The sequence below is a fragment of the Bos indicus x Bos taurus genome, chromosome X (assembly GCF_003369695.1).
Source record: "Bos indicus x Bos taurus breed Angus x Brahman F1 hybrid chromosome X, Bos_hybrid_MaternalHap_v2.0, whole genome shotgun sequence".
Lineage (NCBI taxonomy): Eukaryota > Metazoa > Chordata > Mammalia > Artiodactyla > Bovidae > Bos > Bos indicus x Bos taurus.
Genome location: NC_040105.1, coordinates 37,596,118 through 37,615,302, shown reverse-complemented (window position 1 = coordinate 37,615,302; position 19,185 = coordinate 37,596,118). Strand labels below are relative to the sequence as shown.

The 19,185-nt window shown below is 44.9% G+C and overlaps 1 protein-coding gene across 2 annotated transcripts in view; it reads left to right on the top strand.

Moving 5' to 3' along the window:
* Positions 1-19,185, top strand: part of SRPX (sushi repeat containing protein X-linked) — a 141,833-nt gene that overhangs the window by 102,345 nt on the left and 20,303 nt on the right. For both annotated transcript variants that reach the window (XM_027534257.1, XM_027534258.1), the window contains one exon: positions 8,497-8,618. In XM_027534257.1, the coding sequence (XP_027390058.1) occupies positions 8,497-8,618 (122 nt within the window). The remainder of the gene's footprint in view (positions 1-8,496; positions 8,619-19,185) is intronic.

Below are 19,185 nucleotides of genomic sequence, written 5' to 3'. Positions count from 1 at the left end.
CTGCTGCTAAGTCGCTTCAGCCATGTCCAACTCTGTGTGACCCCATAGACGGCAGCCCACCAGGCTCCCTCATCCCTGGGATTCTCCAGGGAAGAACACTAGAGTGGGTTGCCATTTCCTTCTCCAATGCATGAAAGTGAAAAGTGAAAGTGAAGTCAGTCAGTCGTGTCCGACTCTTCACAAGCCCTTGGACTGCAGCCTACCAGGCTCCTCCATCCATGGGATTTTCCAGGCAAGAGTACTGGAGTGGGGTGCCATTGCCTTCTCTGTCTTAAATTTTCTAAGACTTGTTTATTTAGTGGCCTAACATATGGTCTGGAGAAGGAAATGGCAACCCACTCCAGTATTCTTGCCTGGAGAATCCTGTGGACGGAGGAGCCTGGTGGGCTGCTGTCCATAGGGTCGCACAGAGTCAGATATGACTGAAGTGACTTAGCATGCGTGCGTGCATTGAAGAAGGAAATGGCAACCCACTCCAGTATTCTTGCCTGGAGAATCCCAGGGAGCCTGGTGGGCTGCTGTCCATGGGATCACACAGAGTCTGACACGACTGAAGCGACTTAGCAGCAGCAGCAACATATGGTCTGTTCTAGAAAATGTTTCACCTGCACTTGAGAAGAATGTGTATTCTGCTGATGTTGGATAGACTATTCTGTGTATGTCTGTTTTGTATATTTAGTCTGTGCATGCTAACTCACTTCAGTCATGTCTGACTCTTTGCGAACCTATGGACTGTGGCCTGCCAGGATCCTCTGTCCATGGGATTCTCTAGGCAAGAATACTGGAGTGGGTTGCCATGCTCTCTTCCAGGGGATCTTCCTGACCAGGCATCAAACCCATGTCTCTTATGTCTCCTGCACTGGTAGGTGAGTTCTTTACCGCTAGTGCCAGCTGAGAAGCCCCTTTTGGTCTATAGAGTTATTCAAATTTGGTGTTTCTTTATTGATTCTGTCTAGATGATCTATCCATTGTTGAGAGTGGGGTTTTAAAGTCCTGTTTATTTCTCCTTTTAGGTCTATCAGTTTTTGCTTTATGAATTTCAGTTTTCTAACGTTGGGCACGTAAATATGATCATTATAACTTTTTGATGTATTGATCCTATCATTATATAATGACCGTCTTTGTTTCCTTTTACCATTTTTAAAATTAAAGCCTATTTTGTCTGATATATCTACTCCTGACTTTTTTGGGTTGTTTGCTTAAAATATTTTTCCATCCCTTTACATTTCCTTTGTATGTCTTGAAGGCCAAAATGATTCTTGCAATGAGCATATCATTAGATCTTTTATAAAAATCCATTTAGCCATTTGATTTCTCATTTAGAGAACTGGATCCATTTACATTTAAAGTTATTATTGATAAATAAGAAGATACTGCCATTTTGTTAATTGTTTTCTGGTTGTTTTATAGATCAGCTATTTCTTCTTTTCTTGTGTTTTGATGCTGTGTGGTATTAGTATGCTTTGACTTTATCATACTTTTTTGTAATTCAGGTTTTTCCCTTCTTGTTACCATATGAGCATGCATTTTAAGTCACTTCAGTCATGTCTGATTCTTTTTGACGCTATAGACCATAGCCCATCAGGCTCCTCTGTCCATGGGATTCTCCAGGCAAAAATACTGGACTGGGTTCCATGCCCTCCTTTAGGGGATCTTTCCAACCCAGGGATCGAACCCACATCTCTTATGTCTCCTGCATTGGCAGGCAGGTTCTTTACCACTAGTACCACCTGGGAAGCTGTTACCATGAGGCTTACATTAAAAACAAACAAACAAACAAAAAAACCTTAAATTATAACATACTATTTTAAACTAATACCAACTTAATTTCAATCAAATCCTAAGCTTTATACTTTAAATTATACTCCCTTCCCATTTTAGGTTATTGATGTTACAATTTACATAGTTTTTAATATTGTATACTTCATAACTTTAATATTGTATACCTCAGATTATTGTAATTTTAGTTATTTTTACCATGTTAGGTATTTTTTTAAGTTTCTGTATCTTTGAAAAAATGTTTTATATTGGATTATAGTTGATTAACAATGTTAGTTTCAGATGTACAGCAAAGTAATGCAGTTATATATATATATATACACACACATATATATGTATCTACTCTTTTTCAAATTCTTTTCCCACTTAGGTTATTACAAAAAATTGAGCAGAGTTCCCTGTGCTATACAATAGGTCCTTGTTGATTATAGATTTTAAATATAGCAGTGTGTACCTGTCCAACCTGCACTCTCTCCTCTCCCCACCCTTCACCCTGACACCATAGTTCATTCTCTGAGTCTGCTTCTGCTTTGTAGTGTCACCTTTTAAGATTCTGCATATTAGTGATGTCATGTATTTGTCTTTCTCTTTCTTACTCACTATGATAAACTCCAGGTCCATCCATGTTTCTGCAAATGGCATTATTTCATTCTTTTTATGCCTGAATAATATTTCATTGTATATATGTACCACATCTTCTTTATCCATTCATCAGTGGACATTTAGGTTACTTCCATGTCTTGGATATTGTAGATAGTGCTGCAATGAACATTGTGGTGTGTGTATCCTTTTAAACCATGTTTTTCTTTTGATGTATGCCCAGGAGTATCACTATTTTTAGTTTTTTAAGAAACCTCCACACTGTTCTCCATAATCCCTGTACCAATTTAAATTCCCACCAACAGTGTAGGAAGGTTCCATTTTCTCCACACTCTCTCTAGCATTTATTATTTGTAGACTTTTTATTCCTAGATTTTTTTTTAAGAGCCTCCATACAGTTCTCCATAGTGGCTGTATCAATTTACATTCCCACTGATAGTACAAGAGGGTTCCCTTTTCTCCACATCTTCTCTAGCATTTATTGTTTGTAGATTTTTTTAATGATGGCCATTCTGATCAGTGTGAGGTGATACCTCATTGTAGTTTTGACTTGCATTTTTATAGTAATGAATAATGTTGAGCATCTTTTCATGTGTTTATTGACCATCTGTATGTCTTCTTTGGAGAAATGTCTGTTTAGGTCTTCTGCCCATTTTTTGATTGTGCTGTTTGTTTTTTCTATATTGAGTTGTATGAGCTGTTTGCTATTTTGAATATTAACCCCTTGTCAGTTGGCCTTGTTTGCAAATATTTTCTCCCATTCTGTAGGTTGTCTTTTCATTTTGCTGGTGGTTTCCTTTGCTGCACAAAAGCTTATAAATTGGGTTAGGTTCTGTTTGTTTATTTTTGCTTTTATTTCTTTTGCCTTGGGAGACTGATCTAAGAAAACATTTCTATGATCTGTGTAGAAGGTGCACTTGAGAAGAATGTGTTTTCTGCTGCTTTTGGATGAAATGCTACATGAATATCAATTCCATCTGGTCTAATGTGTCATTTAAGGCCTGGGTTTCCTTATTGATTTTCTGTCTGGATAATCTATCCATTGATGAAAGTGGGGTGTGAAAGTCCCCCACTATTATTGTGTTACTGTCAATTTCTCCTTTTATGTCTATTAGTATTTGCCTTATACATTGAGGTGCTTTCTATCTGTGCATCCATTCTTTTTCTGAGATCTTGGATTATCTTTACCATCATTACTCTGAATTGTTTTTCAGGCAGATTGCCTATCTCCATTTCACTTATTTGTTCTTCTGGAGTTTTATCTTGTTCCTTCATCTGGGACATATACCTCTGCTGTCTCATTTTGTCTAATTTTCTGATTGCAGTTTCCACTCTGCAGGCTACAGGCTGTGTAGTTCTTGCTTCTGTCTGTCTGCTTTTGAATGAGGCAGTCTAAGAGGCTTGTGCAGGCTTCCTGGTGGGAGGGATTAGTTCCTGCCTACTGATAGGTGGAGCTGGGTCTTGTCCATCTCCTGGGCAGGGTCCTGTCAAGGGGTGTGTTTAGTAGGCAGCTGTGTGCTCAGGATGACTTAAAATAGTCTCACAAGTGGGGCTGTTTTCCTGTCCTGTTGGTTGTTTAGCTTGAGGCATCTTAGCACTCAGCCTACAGGCTGTTGGGTGGGTCCAGGTCTTGATAAGAAAATGGTGGCCTCCAGCAGGGCTCATGCTGATGTATATTCCTGAGAACTACTGCTGTAATTGTCTGTCCCAACAGTGAGCCACAGCTGCCTCCCCTAACCTCTGCAGGTAACCCTCCAATACTAGCAATACTAGCAGGTAGGTCTGGCCCAGTCTTTTATGAGGTCACTGATTTCTTTTCCCTGGTTCCTGGTGTGCCAAAGACCTTGTGTGTGCCCTCCAAAGTGGAGTTTCTGTTTTCCCCAGTCCTATGGAATTCCTGTGATTAAATCCCACTTCCTTCAAAACTAGAGGATTTGGAGGCTCCTCTTCCTGTTGCCAGACCCCCTAGCTGGGGAGCCTGATGTGGGGCTCAGAACTTCCACTCCTGTGTACAACTTCTGTGGCGTAATTATTTTCCAGTTTGTGGCCTGCCCACCTGATGGCCAGGAGTTGATTTAATCACTTTTGCACACAGGCCCGCGGGTGCGCACGCTACCCCCCCACCCCCATCTTGTAGCTCCTTCTTTGTCTTTGGATGTAGGGTATCTTTTTTGATAGGTTCTAGCATTTTTTTGCAGAGAAGGCAATGGCACCCCACTTCAGTGTTCTTGCCTGGAGAATCTCAGGAACGGGGGAGCCTGGTGGGGTGCCGTCTATGGGGTTGCAGAGTCGGACATGACCGAAGTGACTTAGCAGCGGCAGCATTTTTTGTTGGTTGTTCAGAAGTTAGTTATTTTGGTGGTTTCATCAGAAGAGGTGAGCTCACATCCTTCTACTCTGCCATCTTGTCTCTGTCTACCATGGTTGTTTTTTAACTTTTAAATTCAAGCTGTAAGTGAATTACATACCACTATTACCATATTACAGAACTCAACTTTAACTAAGTTTCCCCCTTTCCAGTGAGTTTTACACTGCCTTCTTATGTTCTTATGATGTTAGTTATTGTCCTTTTATAGTTATTCCTCAGTACTTACAGGGGATAGGTTGGAAGACTCACTGTGGACCCCAAAATCCGTGGATGCTTACATCCCATTGTCAGTGCTCTGTATCTATGGGCTCCATATACATTGATCTTCTGGTTCTACATATAGTATGTGGTCCATGGTTGGTTGAATTTGTGGATCTGTAACTTGTGGATATGGACGACTGACTGTACTTCCACTCAAAGAAGTCTTGTAAAGCAGGTCTAATGGTGATGAACTCTCTCAGCTTTTGTTTTTTCAGAAAAATATTTGTCTCTCTTTCATTTCTATAGGGGAGCTTTACTGGATATGGAATTTCTAGGGTTGACAGTTTTTCCTCCCAATATTTTGAATATGTCATACCATTCTCTTCTGGTCTGAAAAATTTCCATTATTAAACCACTGGTAGTCTTATGGTAGTCTTATGGTTTGGTCTCGGTTGCAGAGTGCTCATTTAAAATGCTGAATTATGTGCAAACTACATTTTACATAGAAATGTATCTCAAATAGTTCCCATTTGTGTTCTCTTTCATTAGAGGTCATTTCTATGTAAAACCATCAAAATTGCCTTTATAGGTCATGTCCATTTGACGGCCTCTAAACCCTTCAGTTCAGACAGCAAAGCGTCTGCCTGCAATGCGGGAGACCTGGATTCGATTCCTGGGTCAGGAAGATCCTCTGGAGAAGGAAATGGCACCCCACTCCAGTATTTTTGCCTGGAGAATCCCATGGACGGAGGAGCCTGGGGGGCTACAGTCCACGGGGTCGCAGAGTCAGACACGACTGAGCGACTTCACTCACTCACTCAGTCTTATGGAGGTTCCCTTGTATGTAACTTCTCTCTTTTCTCTTGTTGCTTTAAAAATTCTTTGTTTTTGTCTTTTGACAATTATAATATGTCCTGGTGTAGCCTATTTGGGTTCAATCTATTTGGCATCCTTTTTGGATCTAGATGTCTAGTTCTCTCCCAAGGATTGGGAATTTTTCAGCCATTATTTACTGAAATACACTTTTTGTCCCTTTCTTCCTCCTAGAATTCCCAGAATGCAAATACTTTTCATTGTGTCCTATAAGTCCCTTAGGCTCTCTTCAATCTTTTTCATTATTTTTCCTTTTTGTTCCTCTGACTGGATAATTTCAAATTATCTGGTTCCCAGGTTTCTTATTCTTCTGCATAGTTGAATCTGCTTTTGAGGCTCTCTATTGAATTTGTCAGTTATTTTATTATTCAGATGTATGATTTTTTTTTCATGGTTTATATTTGTCAAACTCCTGTTCATTTTTCTAATTTCATTTAGTTGTCTGTTCTTATAGCTCACAAAACCTCTTTAAGAGAATTATTCTGAATTCTTTGAAAGTTCATAGCTCTCCAATTTCTTAGGGTCAGTTATTGGCCCTTTATTAATTACATTTGGTGGTATCAGACATACTTGCTTTTTCATGATCCTTGATTCTTTTTATCAGTATCTGTTCATTTGAGTAAGTGATCTCTTTTTCCAGACAGTTCCGGTTTACTTTGGCAGAGACAGTTCTTCAGTCAGCTCTGTTAGGTTTCTGGACATATCTGCTGGTAACATCCTTGGGAAGGTGGGGCTTGCTGCTAGGATCTGGTTGGCTAAAGCATCGGTTTGAGCTCTGAGCTTGGTGGCAGGGGTGTGCCATAGACTGGGAACAGCTGGGTAGGTCTGCCATCTTAGTCCCCTGCCCAAATACAGCTGTAGGATGTGCTTCATGAATTCTAGATTCTCCTCAGGCTTACTAGATGCTTTAGACTGGGTAATATGCCCAGCTGTAGGTGCGGCTATGAATTAGCTTCCCTCTTCTGGCAAAGCAGCAGGAAGGGACCCAGAGTTGGCATGGCTCATAGTCTGGGGACCCAAGTCAAACAAGAGTGTGCACTGAATATTTTGCCTAGGTAAGGACACCAGTTTTGCTCTGCAGACAGAGAAAGCTACAGTCTGTGTTCTGTTCAGATGCACCATAAGCAGGGCTGTTGGATGGGTGATACAGCTTCCTTTGTGTTAGGCTTCAGTTCCTTGGTCAGGTGGTCTGAAGGTAGTATTCAGTTATAAGTGAGGTTGTGAATGGTTTTCCATTCCTGGGCACAGTGGGAAAAGCACCTTCAATGCCACGGATATTCTTAGTTTGTGACCTTGACTCAAGCCGACTCATATATCAAGTTCCCTGGCTATACAGGGCCACTTTCTTTGCCCTGGCAGCCATCAGCTCTGCTCACCCGCCTCTCAGTTAAGAGTTGCTGGGTTGTACAGCTTCCAGGTATTCTCACCAACTCTTCCTGTCAGCTGGGGGCCACACTCCAGAATGGGTAGGGCAATGACTCGGGCCATGCCTGGGTGGTACTGGGAGGGCACATTTCAGGCAACTCTCAAATTTTCCCAAATAGGCTTTCTGGTCTGGAAGGGACAGGAGCCTCAGTCTGTAGTGGGTGAGGCTATGTATCACCTCCCCTGCCTGGGCATAGCAGAGGGACTGTCCAGAGGGACAGCACAAAAATGGTGTTCCTGGCCTGTATTCCCTGAGAGCCTCTCTGTAGGTCTCAAGATGTGTACCAAGCCTGAAACCTGTCCTTAAGGCTGAAGATCCAGGAGAAAAAATGAGACCTCTTTCACAAACTGGGGGTGTATTTTAGTTTGCTGTCTCTGCAATGACCTGGAGGTGGTAGCCCAGCAAAAACTATTACAGTCACGTGTGACCCAGCATTGTAATCCCTCCAGCCACCAGAGCCAGGTTATCAAGTGGTGTCTGCTGGTGCAGGCGTGCATATGTGCTAAGTCACTTCAGTTGTGTGTGACTCTTTGCGATCCCATGGACTGTAGCTCACCAGGCTCCTCCGTGCATGCAATTTCCCAGGCAAGAATATTGGAGTGGGTAGCCATACTACCCTCCTCTAGAGTATCTCCCCAACCCAGGGATTGAACCTGCATCTCTGTCTCTTAGGTCTACATGCATTGGCAGGTGGGTTCTTTACCACTTGTGCCACCTGGGAATTGGGTGGCACCCACCAAACCCAGGTCACCAATTGTTAAAAAAAGAAAGAAAGCAGGGCATCAGGTGGGGGTTGGAATGTCTTATCCTAGTTTCTTCACCATGTTAGTGTGTGTGTGGGCTTTGGGCTGCTGAGTGTGAGGGGTGGAAGAATGGGTAGATAAGGGGACACTAGAAGTAATCTTTTGTCCTTGCAAATACAAATGAAAATCCTCTGGAGGTGGTCTTTGATACTTGTTAGGAAATTTGGCTCATGCAAAGTCTCACCCCATCTGGAAATATGTACACTGCCATTTTACTTAGGTTTTCAAAATCTCATTGCCAAGTCATTTCTGAATGATTCCTTTAGGAAGGTATTTGGGTTTTATAGCCATTAGTTTAACCCCAGTTTCTCAACCATCTTCAGGACAGTATGGAGTGGGCAGAGAAACTTCCCCAAACGGAACAGTGCTGCTTCTGTCCACCTGTAGTTTGACATGGATTTTCTTTAGCTACACTTACACCTCCTATCTTGGATTTTTTCTTCCAGCAAGCACAGTGTGGCCTGGATCTTCGACACATCACTGTGGTGGAGCTGGTAGGGGTGTTCCCAACCCTCATCGGCAGGATAGGAGCAAAGGTGATGCCTCCAGCCCTGGCCCTGCAGCTCAGGTAGGGGGAAGTTCTCTTCTTAAATGTTGTTACCTATAAATGTACTTTTTTCTGATCAGGGTCCCTGATTTCTGTCTATTGAGTCTTGATTCCAGGCAATGTTTCAGTGCTTTTGTTCTGGGAGCATTATAACCATGTTAATTGGCATGTGGCTGCTTATTCAAATATATGATGCAGAGGGTAATCACCAGGGTTCTTCCCCTCCCCTCCCAGGTGTTTTTGCTTTGTCTTTGTGTTTATTTTTCCCTTGGTTGGAGAGGGATGGAAAGGGGAGAGAATACAAAAAGGACCTTAAACAATCTTTGGTCTTATTAAGAGGGCAGGCATCCAGTTTAGCCTTTCCAGGCTTGGCGTACTTTTCCTCCATGCTTCCAGGGCACTTATCCATAGCCCCATTTTAACAACTATTTTATTTTGGTAACGTATAATGCCAGAATCATGGTGTTTGGACTCTGAGTAATGGTGCATTACAAAAGCAAAAATTAGCAGCCAAAAGGTAATTTCAGAGCGACCCAAACTTTTACTTGTTTCTTTTGACCACTGTGAAAATAATAATTAGAAAAAGCAAAGCTCCTTAAAAACCTTCCTTTCTCATCTATCTTTTTCTCTCATGCTCTGCAAAGGAGGGGATAGATCTCTGTTCTTATGGTCCCAAGCTATTGGTAGTTCCACTGTCCTGTAGTATCCACATCCCAGAAGATATTACTTCCGGGTTGTACAAAGAAGGGGAAAGAGTGAAAAAAGAATGCCATTTGTGTGTGTGTGTGTGTGTGATATTGGAAGCATAAAACTGCTGACTCCGAATCCATTGGCCAGAACTCATCACATGATTGTGATCAGAGTTCAAGGGAGACTGGGAAATATGGTCTTTGTATATACTCAGGAAGAAGAAAATGAAATAAAACTTGGTGAACCATATCACAGATTTTCAAAAAAGTTCACAGAAATCCCTTATCATGATGGAAATATCTTTAGCAAGTGTTGTTATGTAGTGACATAACAATTTATTTTTTCTAATTTCCTTATTTTCCATCTGCCTTAAAAAAATAATTTTACTTATTTTTTGCTGTGCTGGGCCTTCGTTGCTCCCCAGGCTTTTCTTTAGTTGCAGTGAGCAGGGGCTACTCTCTAGTTGTGGTGTGCAAGCTTCTCGTTGCAGTGGCTTCTCTTGTTATGGGGCATGGGCACTAGATACGTGGGCTTCAGTAGTCGCAGCTCCTGGATTCAAGAGCACAGGTTCAATAGTTGTGGCACACGGGCTTAGTTGCTCAGCGGCATTCCATCTGCTTTTTGACCCACCACACATTTGATTTATACCTGTCTCCTCGCAGAGTCTGGCCCATCCACAACAGGATCAAAAATTCAGAAGGCCAGGAATGGAAAATGATAAAGAGGCCTGAGTTCTCTTTAGTTGGCTGAAGGAGAAGCTGGGGAACACTCATCAGCTTTTATGTATTCATTTTTGTCCTCCTGCATTTGTATCTAGTACCTCCGTAGGAGTGACACTTGTGAGGTCAGAACTAGATCTTTTCAAATTTGCTACCTAGTACCTAGCACAGTGCCTGGTGTCATGTTGGTGCTAAGTAAGTGATTCAAAGGGAATCAGCTTTACTATTTCCAGGAGTGACAGTACTCTTTAAGAGTATTTGTATCATTCCCAACACTTCAAATTGAAGATAAGAAAACATGAGAGGGCTGTTGCCATCTAAAAATTTTTATTGAAAATTCTGAAAGTTGATTTCATGAAGCTATTGCACATTTAGAACTACCTATACATATGCTATGTCAATGATTTTTTTTTTCTAAAAAAACTGCTGCAGAATTTACCAAACAGTTTTTCTGGATTGCAAATATACAGAGAGAATCTTTGAAGGATAGAAAAATCTGATTTAAGAAAATTTCTATGATTCAGGTTGTATATGTTGGGGCTACTATAGACCACTGTAGGCTAATGCTAATGATTTAAACAATAAATAAGCTGCATAAAAGAATTGTACAGTGGATCTCAAGATTTACCCTGCCTCAGAATCTCTGGGAGGGCTGATAAAGAGTGCAGGACCCCAGCCCCAGAGTTTCTGACTCACTTGATCTATAGTGGGGCCTGAGAACTTGCATTCCTAGGAAGTTTCCAGGTGTTGCTGATGCTTGTGGTCTGAGGATCACAGTCAGTGAACCACTGCCTTGATAAGCCTCCTGCCTCTGGTTTTCAGTCTTATTCTTACAGTAGCCTCAAGACTTCTCCATCTGTCACTTCCAAGGTGGTTCCCTCTGTTTTAGCTTCTGCTGTTTGCTGGTCTCGTCAGTGTCTAATTTCCGCCCTGACACAAGGGGGCGGTGGTGGACACTTTTTTAGGATCACTTGTTCAGTCGTGCTGTGGAGAGGGAGGAACCCTGCAAACAAATAACACTGGTGTCTGTGGGGAGTGCTCGCAGTGTCTTGGCCATACTGGGTTTGCCCCCACTCACGGCGTGTATGCTTTCCCTGTCTACACTGCTTAGGCTCTAGGTTGCTCTGCTGGGAACTCTCTGAGGCCAGCATTGGGTTGTATGCACTTCCCAGGTCTAAGCCGCTCAGGTTCAGGTACTCAGGTACTCCACAAAGGCGCGGACTCAGTAGGGCCTGCATTTTGTGTCCTTCCCAGGTCCGAGCAGCTCAGGTGACCAGGTGTTTGGCGAGCGCGGTTGCTGCGACTTATCGCCTCCCCCGTCCCTGCCACTGGGTTTTCTGGGTGTACAACCCGCGCACCTTCTCAGGCAGATGTCGACCGTCCAGAATCCCAAGAAGTCTTCATTAGCAATGAAGCCTGCTTGCAGTTTGGTAGTTAATGCCTCTCTGAGGCCGCGATTGCCCCTTCTGGCCCTGGCTGCCCTTGCCTGCCTGTCTCCGGAGAGGGATGGGCCTGTTCGCAGCTGGCTAGCTCTGCTCAGTTCTTTGTTCTGTGAGAGGGCCTGGAGGTGTCTTAGGTTAGGGCTTTTCTATCCCATAGTCTTGTTTGCCATCTCAAATTAGTTCCCTCAGATTGCCCTCAGGGCATTCAGGCCGGCCCTTACTCTAAGCAATGCAGCCCCTGCTTCCCTGCCCAGCCCCCACTTGCTAGTGGCGGATGCAGGCGTCTGTGCTGCTTCTCCACTGGGAGTTACAGTCCTGCACGGAATCTGTGGGTTTTAATTATTTATTTATTTTTCCTCCCGGTTATGTTGCCCTCAGAGGTTCCAAGGCTCACCAGAGACTCGCCAGTGAGAGTGTTTCCTGGTATTTGGAAACTTCTCTCTTTTTTAAGACTCCCTTCCCGGGAGTGACTTCCATCCCTACCTCCTTTGTCTATCTTTTTATCTTTTATATTTTTTCTTACCTCCTTTCAGGTGCCTGATGTCCTCTGCCAGCATTCAGAAGTTGTTTTGTGGAATTTACTCAGTGTTCAAATGTTCTTTTGATGAATTTGTGGGGGAGAAAGTGGTACTCCCCGTCCTATTCCTCTGCCATCTTAGGACCGCCTCCGGCAAAGTTTTTAATTTTGCTGTAATACTTTTTTTCCAAAGACTTTCTCTTATACTCTAGTTGCTCCCTTTTATAGCACTCTATTCCCATTTTATAAACCCATTGTCGTCTTTACAGTTCTGACAATATGAATTTGGATTTTTTGTAATGTTCTTTTCTGTTTCCTGTAGTATATTTGTTTTTCTCTCCAGAAATAGTTCTGTTTATTCATCATGATCTCTTTCACTTCTGTCAAATATCTGGTAAACATTTGTCGATCCATATTTGGGAGTAAAGGACTCAGGTTTGATCCCTGCATCTGGAAGATCCTCTGGAGAAGGGATGGCTATCTACTCCAGTTTTCTGGCCTGGAGAATACCATGGACAGAGGAGCCTGGCCGGCTAATGTCAGTGGGGTCGCACAGAGTCTGACATGACTGAATGACTAACACTTCCATGTTTTTCATTGTGATTTCACCGCCTCACCCCTACCCAACCCCCCCGCCCCACCCCACTCCGCCTTGTGGTTCTTATTATGATTGCAAGAGGTGCCTCAGTAGCAACCCTTAGGGAACTTTGTAAAGAAAACATGGCTTATTACTCACAGGTCCTGGAGGCCGCATGGCATGCGTTGGGCTGCACAGCCAGATCATGGGTAGAAAGTGAGTACACATGCTGCCTGGGTCGCTTTTGTTGGGCTCTAGGATGGGATGCCTAGTGTGTCACAGATTTAGTCTTTCTTGGTGAATTTAAAACAGGAGCGTGAATTAAAATGTCAGAAGGGAAAACCAAGTGGTCAGATGGCAGTTATCCTAGTCATCCAGTGATCTCTAAAACAAAGGAAACTTCTGTGATGGGGAAGCCTGGTTCTCATCTAGTCTGGTAGCTGGCACTGTGTTTATTTAAGACAGCTGTCTGTGATGTGGATGCCTTGGCAATCAACAGCTTAAGATCAGACACTTATGTTACAATAAAAAAAAACATTAAAAATAAACAAACAAAAAAAACAATTCAGGGGGTTTCCGTGGTAGCCCAGTGGCTACAACCCCAAGCTCCCAGTGCAGGGGGCCTGGGTTCAGTCCCTGGTTGGGGAACGAGATCCCACATACTGCAGCTAAGACCCAGTGCAGGCAAACAAAACAAAACAACCCAGGTGCTTAGAGTACAGTCCAGCCTGTGATGCTGAGACAGCAGAGTTAGGAGGTGAGGACATGAACGGCCTTCGGTATTTGTAGGCAGCAGCGCTGTCTGTTTTTGGTGCACCTTTTGGGCTGAGAAATGACTGACAGTCTGACGGGCCTCTTGGTCTAGGGTTGGGTCAGCCAGCCAGCACCTAGCAAGTTCCGCTAGATAATAGCGGCTCGTCCTCTGGTGCCATCAGGCAGTGCACTTGATCCATTGTTTCTGGAATGTCTCAGTCCACATTGCAGTGTTCCACAATGTGAACTGGAGAGCAAGTCATCTGGGTGAGCAGCTGCATCTCCAACATGGTGCCCTGGCCCTTGGGTGTCATCTCCAGTGGACAAGGCATAGGCGTCTCCGATGGTGAACTCCTGGCCTGGGACGATGTCCCTTGGGATGGGATCATCTCCAGTGATGAGTCTGTCTCACTCACGAGTGAGGTCTTCTGGAGTGGAGGCCACCCAGGGGTGGGAACCCATGTGGATATGCAGTGTTGGTCATCGGCTGGGCATAGGCTAGCCTGATATAACGTAGAGGCTTCCTTGAGGACTGCAGGGCATGTTGCCTGTGGAACAAATTGTTGAGAGCTCTCTGGGGTCATCAAGGACATCTTTAGCAGTGGAATGCTGTCCTTTCCTTCCTGGAAGAGCTCATCCAAAGCACATGAATATTCTGGGGACATTTATATCCTAGGCTACAGGCGATCTTATGGATGCTACTTAGGCACAACCATGAGGGCAGTCCCTGCACAGATCCTGGGAGCACATTCCCCATATCCAGATGGGTTTTGTGGAGGAGGGATCATAGGGCCAGTTGGCTTGTAGCACTATTTGGTGTTGATCCTGGAGGGCAAGTATCATTTGGATGTTGCTTCCAGACAGCCTGTGGCCTTTAAAGGGCTTCCCTGGTGATTCAGAGGCTAAAGAACCTGCCTGCAAGGTGGGAGACATGGGTTTGATCCCTGGGTCAGGAGGATCCCCTGGAGAAGGGAATGGCTACCCAATCCAGTATTCTTGTCTGGAGAATCCCATGGACAGAGCAGCCTAGCGGGCTACAGTTCACAAGGTCACAAAGAGTCAGACAGGACTGAGTGACTAACAGTACACTACTAAGTTTGGATTACTTGGCATTTAATAAAGGTGGTTGTCAGAGGCTTTATTCTTCACAGGCCTCTTTAAAGGTAATTGCTTTTTCAGTTCCAATACTTGGCACTGAGCTGGAGTCTTCTCCTACTGGGTCAGTAGTCTTGACTCTTCCTGGCCTCCCCTCCACTCAAGCATCTGCTCTTACCTTTTGTAGAATTTCTTCAGGGACTTCTGGTTGAAGTTTGTCTCTCCATTGTCATAGCACAGCTTGGATGGGGCAGGCTTGACCTAGGAGTACTTTAGTGTCTACTTTTTCTGGTGAGAAAGTCACTTGGGCGTTTAACTTTGTTAGATCTTCCCCCAGTAAGGGAATAGGGCATTCAGGCAGATACAGAAAGCTGTGCCCTACATATGCTATTTTTTTCTCCCCCAATTATATAAGATCTGAGGTAGAAAATGGAGAGTGTACATGTACAAATGCCCTGGGTTGACCTTGGTCATCTAGCCCTGTGGGAACTTGTTTCATTTGATACTGCCCTGCCTTAGGGCAATTGAAAGATACTAATTCTAAATATGTTTAAATTTAAATTAAACATTTACAATATAATAAGCCATCTACTCTTTTGCTGCTGCTGCTAAGTTGCCTCAGTCGTGTCCAACTCTGTGCAACCCCATAGACAGCAGCCCACCAGGCTCCCCCGTCCCTGGGATTCTCCAGGCAAGAACACTGGAGAGAGTTGCAATATCTTTCTCCAATGCATGAAAGTGAAAAGTGAAAGTGAAGTTGCTCAGTCGTGTCCAACTCTTAGCGACCCCATGGACTACAGCCTACTAGGCTTCTCCGTCCATGGGATTTTCCAGGCAAGACCACTGGAATGGGGGGCCATTACCTTCTCTGTCTACTCTTTTAAGCAATAGTTTTTTGATCCCTATTTCACATATGAGATAACAGAGGCACAGAGAAGGTAATTCACATTCCCCAATGCCCTCAATTTAGTAAGTGGCTAGAATGGCATTTGATCCCAGGCCATCTGTGGGGAAGAATCCATGACACCAAACTGTTTCTCCAAAACTGGACAGCAAGAAGGATCTTCAGGCTTCCCTGGTGGCTCAGTGGTAAAGAATCCTTCTGCCAAACAGGAGACCTGGGTTTGATCCCTGATCCAGGAAGATCTCACATTTCGCAGAGCACCTCAGCCTGCGAATCACAACTACTGAACCTGTGCTCTAGAGCCGGGGAACCACGACTGCTGAGCCCATGTGCCACAACTACTGAAGTCCAAGCGCCTCGTGCCCGTGGTGTGCAACAGGCGAAGCCACCACACTAAGGAACCCACATACCGCAACTAGAGAAGAGCCTGCACAGTAATGGAGCCCTAGCACAACCTGAAAGTCAATTTCTAGTTATAAAGATGAACAGCTACTCACCTGGTGCTTGCTTCTATCTAGAGGAGAACCGTTAATTGACATATGTAGGATCTGAGACATTGTCAGAGGAAAATGAAAGTGTTAGTCACTCGGTCATGTCCGACCGTTTGCGACCCCATGGACTGGAGCCTGCTAGGCTACTCTGTTCATGGAATTCTCCAGGCAAGAACACTGGAGTGGGTGGACATTCCCTTCTCCCAGGGATCTCCCTGACCCAGGGACTAAACCTGTGTCTCCTGCATTGCAGGCAGATTCTTTGGCATCTGAGCCACCAGGGAATGCCCGTCAAAGAAAGAGGAGAGATCCTCAATGTGAGCAGAGAAAGAAACAGAGTGAGAAGACCCCGGTTGTCTAAGAACAAAGGAACAAGCAAATTTTCTGGAAATTTAACTGAAGAGAGTTAATCCTCATTTTAAGAAAATATTCAAGTGCAGTCATGGTGAAATGGGACAGTTAACTCCTTTGTAGCCAGGCTTGTTTATATATTTGTAAATATTCAAATAAGAGTTAGTCGCTCAGTCATGTCCGACTCTCTGCGATTCCATGGACTGTAGCCCACCAGGCTCCTCTGTCCATGGGATTCTCCAGGCAAGAATACTCGAATGGGTTGCCATTCCCTTCTCCAGGGGATCTTCCTGACCCAGGGATCGAACCCAGGTCTCCCACATTGCAGGCAGATTCTTTACTGTCTAAGCTACAGGGAGGAATATTTGTAAATATTGGAATATTTGTAAATATTCAAAACAGTTTGCAAACTTTTGGGAGGCTCAGATGGACCATGTGTCAATCTGAGGACCATCTCTTATCAGGGACCATGTATCCTTGATAAGACAGGCAAGATCTGTAAAATTTTAACTTTTGCCTTATTAACCACACCTAGGCACAGAAGAAACATATTTTGAGTGTTTTTGGTAGGCAAAGGCAATATTATGGTTTATATGTGTAGAGACTTCATCTGATCATGATGTCTCCCATGGGTCTGTTTCTAAAGCTGACATCCACTCTGAACCCCAGATTCATTTTTCTGGATACCTGCATGACAGTTCCATTTGGATGTCTAATATGCATCTCAGATTTTACATGACATGCCTTCTCCAACCTTCCATCCCAGCTGTGCCCCTGGCAAAAGACCCCAAATTGATAAAATGGTACCACCATCAACCCAGGCTAAAGTAGATTTTCTTCTTCATATCTCACTCTTCATCTCTGGTCCACAAAGAAACCTTGCTGATGTATCCCAATCCATCTGCAGTGTGTCTACATCTCTTCATTTCTACATCCTCCACTCCAGTTCAACCACCATTGTCTTTCACCTGGACCAGCTGTCATACCTATGAACTGGTCTCCCAGCTTCAACCTGCAGCCAGTACCACTGACTTCATATTCAGGGGGATTTATTTTACTTTATATTCAGTATCACAAATCGACCTTCATTCATGAGCTTCTATTTTTCACCCTAGAAGGGCTATATAGAATCACCTTCAATAGAATTGAGATAAATTTTGGGAGTGGTATCATGCTACTTTATTGCAGGGTGGTACAATTCAAGTAGAAAATTGCACGTGGATGTTTTGTAAGGGCAGATTCCATGCTCAACAGTGGTGACCACAGGAAGTGTGTCTCTGGGAAAGCCAGGCCTGCTACCCTTAAATTGTCACGTAGCCCAGGGTGAGCTTGTCAGAGAGGGACTCTGCTATGCCAGTTTCCCAGGCCCCCATCTTGCTACCCAGAAGTCTGCTTCAAACAAAATGAAGACCCTTTTATTTCATTCCCTTCCCAATCCCTTTCCCTTCACTATTTCTGGAGATCAACCCCAATCGTGATTTTCAGGCCATATTTTTATGTCTCATCTATTCACAGGCACCCACATTCACCAGGGCCTCACCTCACCCATGCCCACCCCATATACCACATTGTTTATTAGGGGAAGGTACATTTTGTATTGTTCAGGGTCCCATGGATCCTCTTCTTCCCTCCCTCTGTGGAGATCCTGAGCTGCCTGTGGACAGGGCATTGGTAGCTCGAAAGACTGCTGGATACCTGTTTTAAAGCTTGAAAGGTTAAGGGTTTGCACGCATGAATCAACAAGGCACCTTTATTTCTTCAGGAAGCAATTACTTTATTGGAAGAACTGGCAACACTGAAAAAAGGAAAACTTGTGAACTTTTTCTGCAAGGGCAATACTGCGGTCTGCATTGCAGGCAGGGTGACCTTGGGCAGTCACCCCGGACTCGGGGGAAAGTCCAGTCCAGGCTCAGTCCTTCTTGTCGCCACCCCTCAGGGTGAGCTTGTCAGAGAAGTACTCTGCCAGAGCACCTTCTGGGAGCCCCATGTTGCTTAGGTCACTGAGGTGGTCCCGCAGCTCCCTGATGAACTTGACCTGCTGGTCCAGGTAGTCGGTCCCCAGGAAGTAGTACAGCTCGACGTCGCTGCTATCAGTGGCCAGCTTGTGCAGGTTGAGCAGGCTCTGGTTGACGCACTTCTCCAGGTGCAGGGTGTTTTGCATGGCCTGGAGTCCGCTCTCCCACTGTTGGGTCTCAGGCTTTCTGATGTTGAGGAAGCAGATGCGGCCCCCACGATGGTTCTGCAGGAATATCAGGCTCTCGGCTGTCTTGCTGTGCTCATGGGAGCGGAGCAGGAAAAAGCGGGAGAAACGCTTCAAGGCCACGTCATCATGGTCGAGGTAGACAGCCACGGCCAGGCAATGGAAGGAGGCGTGGAACTCCAGGGCGGCGTGGCTGTTGATCGCGGCCTCGCACTCGGGGCGGTAGTTCTGACGCACCTGTGAGGGTGATGTGGGCAGCATGGCGGGACATTCCTCGAACCAGGGAATGGCGGCTGGGATGAGGCGTCTGCGGGGCACAAATCGGCGGGGGCGCCGGCGCCAGCCGTCTCCTCGGAACTTTCCCAGGGTGTACGATGTGGGTGGCCGGAGGCGGGCTCCGGGCCAGATGGCAGGTGGCTGGGTGCGGGCTCTGGGATGGACGGGTAATGGTGTCCGTTGGCCGGGGTCAGTGCCTGGGCTTGAGATTGGTTAAGGAAGAGGTCACGTGGGTGGGCATGATCCGTGAGTGGGATCTGTGGGTAGGGCGAGACCACTGTCTAACAAAGCCAGGGTGTGGCCAGGGCTCGACCACTGTCTAACAAAGCCAGGGTGTGGCCAGGGCGAGACCACTGTCTATCAAGGCCGGGGTGTGGCCAGGGCGAGACCACTGTCTATCAAGGCCAGGGTGTGGGGAGGGCGACACCACTGTCTATCAAAGCCAGGGTGTGGCCAGGGTGAGACCACTGTCTATCAAAGCCAGGGTGAGGCAGAGCCGCTTTGAGCTGAGTACTTCGCATCCACAAAGTTTTTATTTTTGTTTATTTATTTTTTAAATATAAATTTATTTAT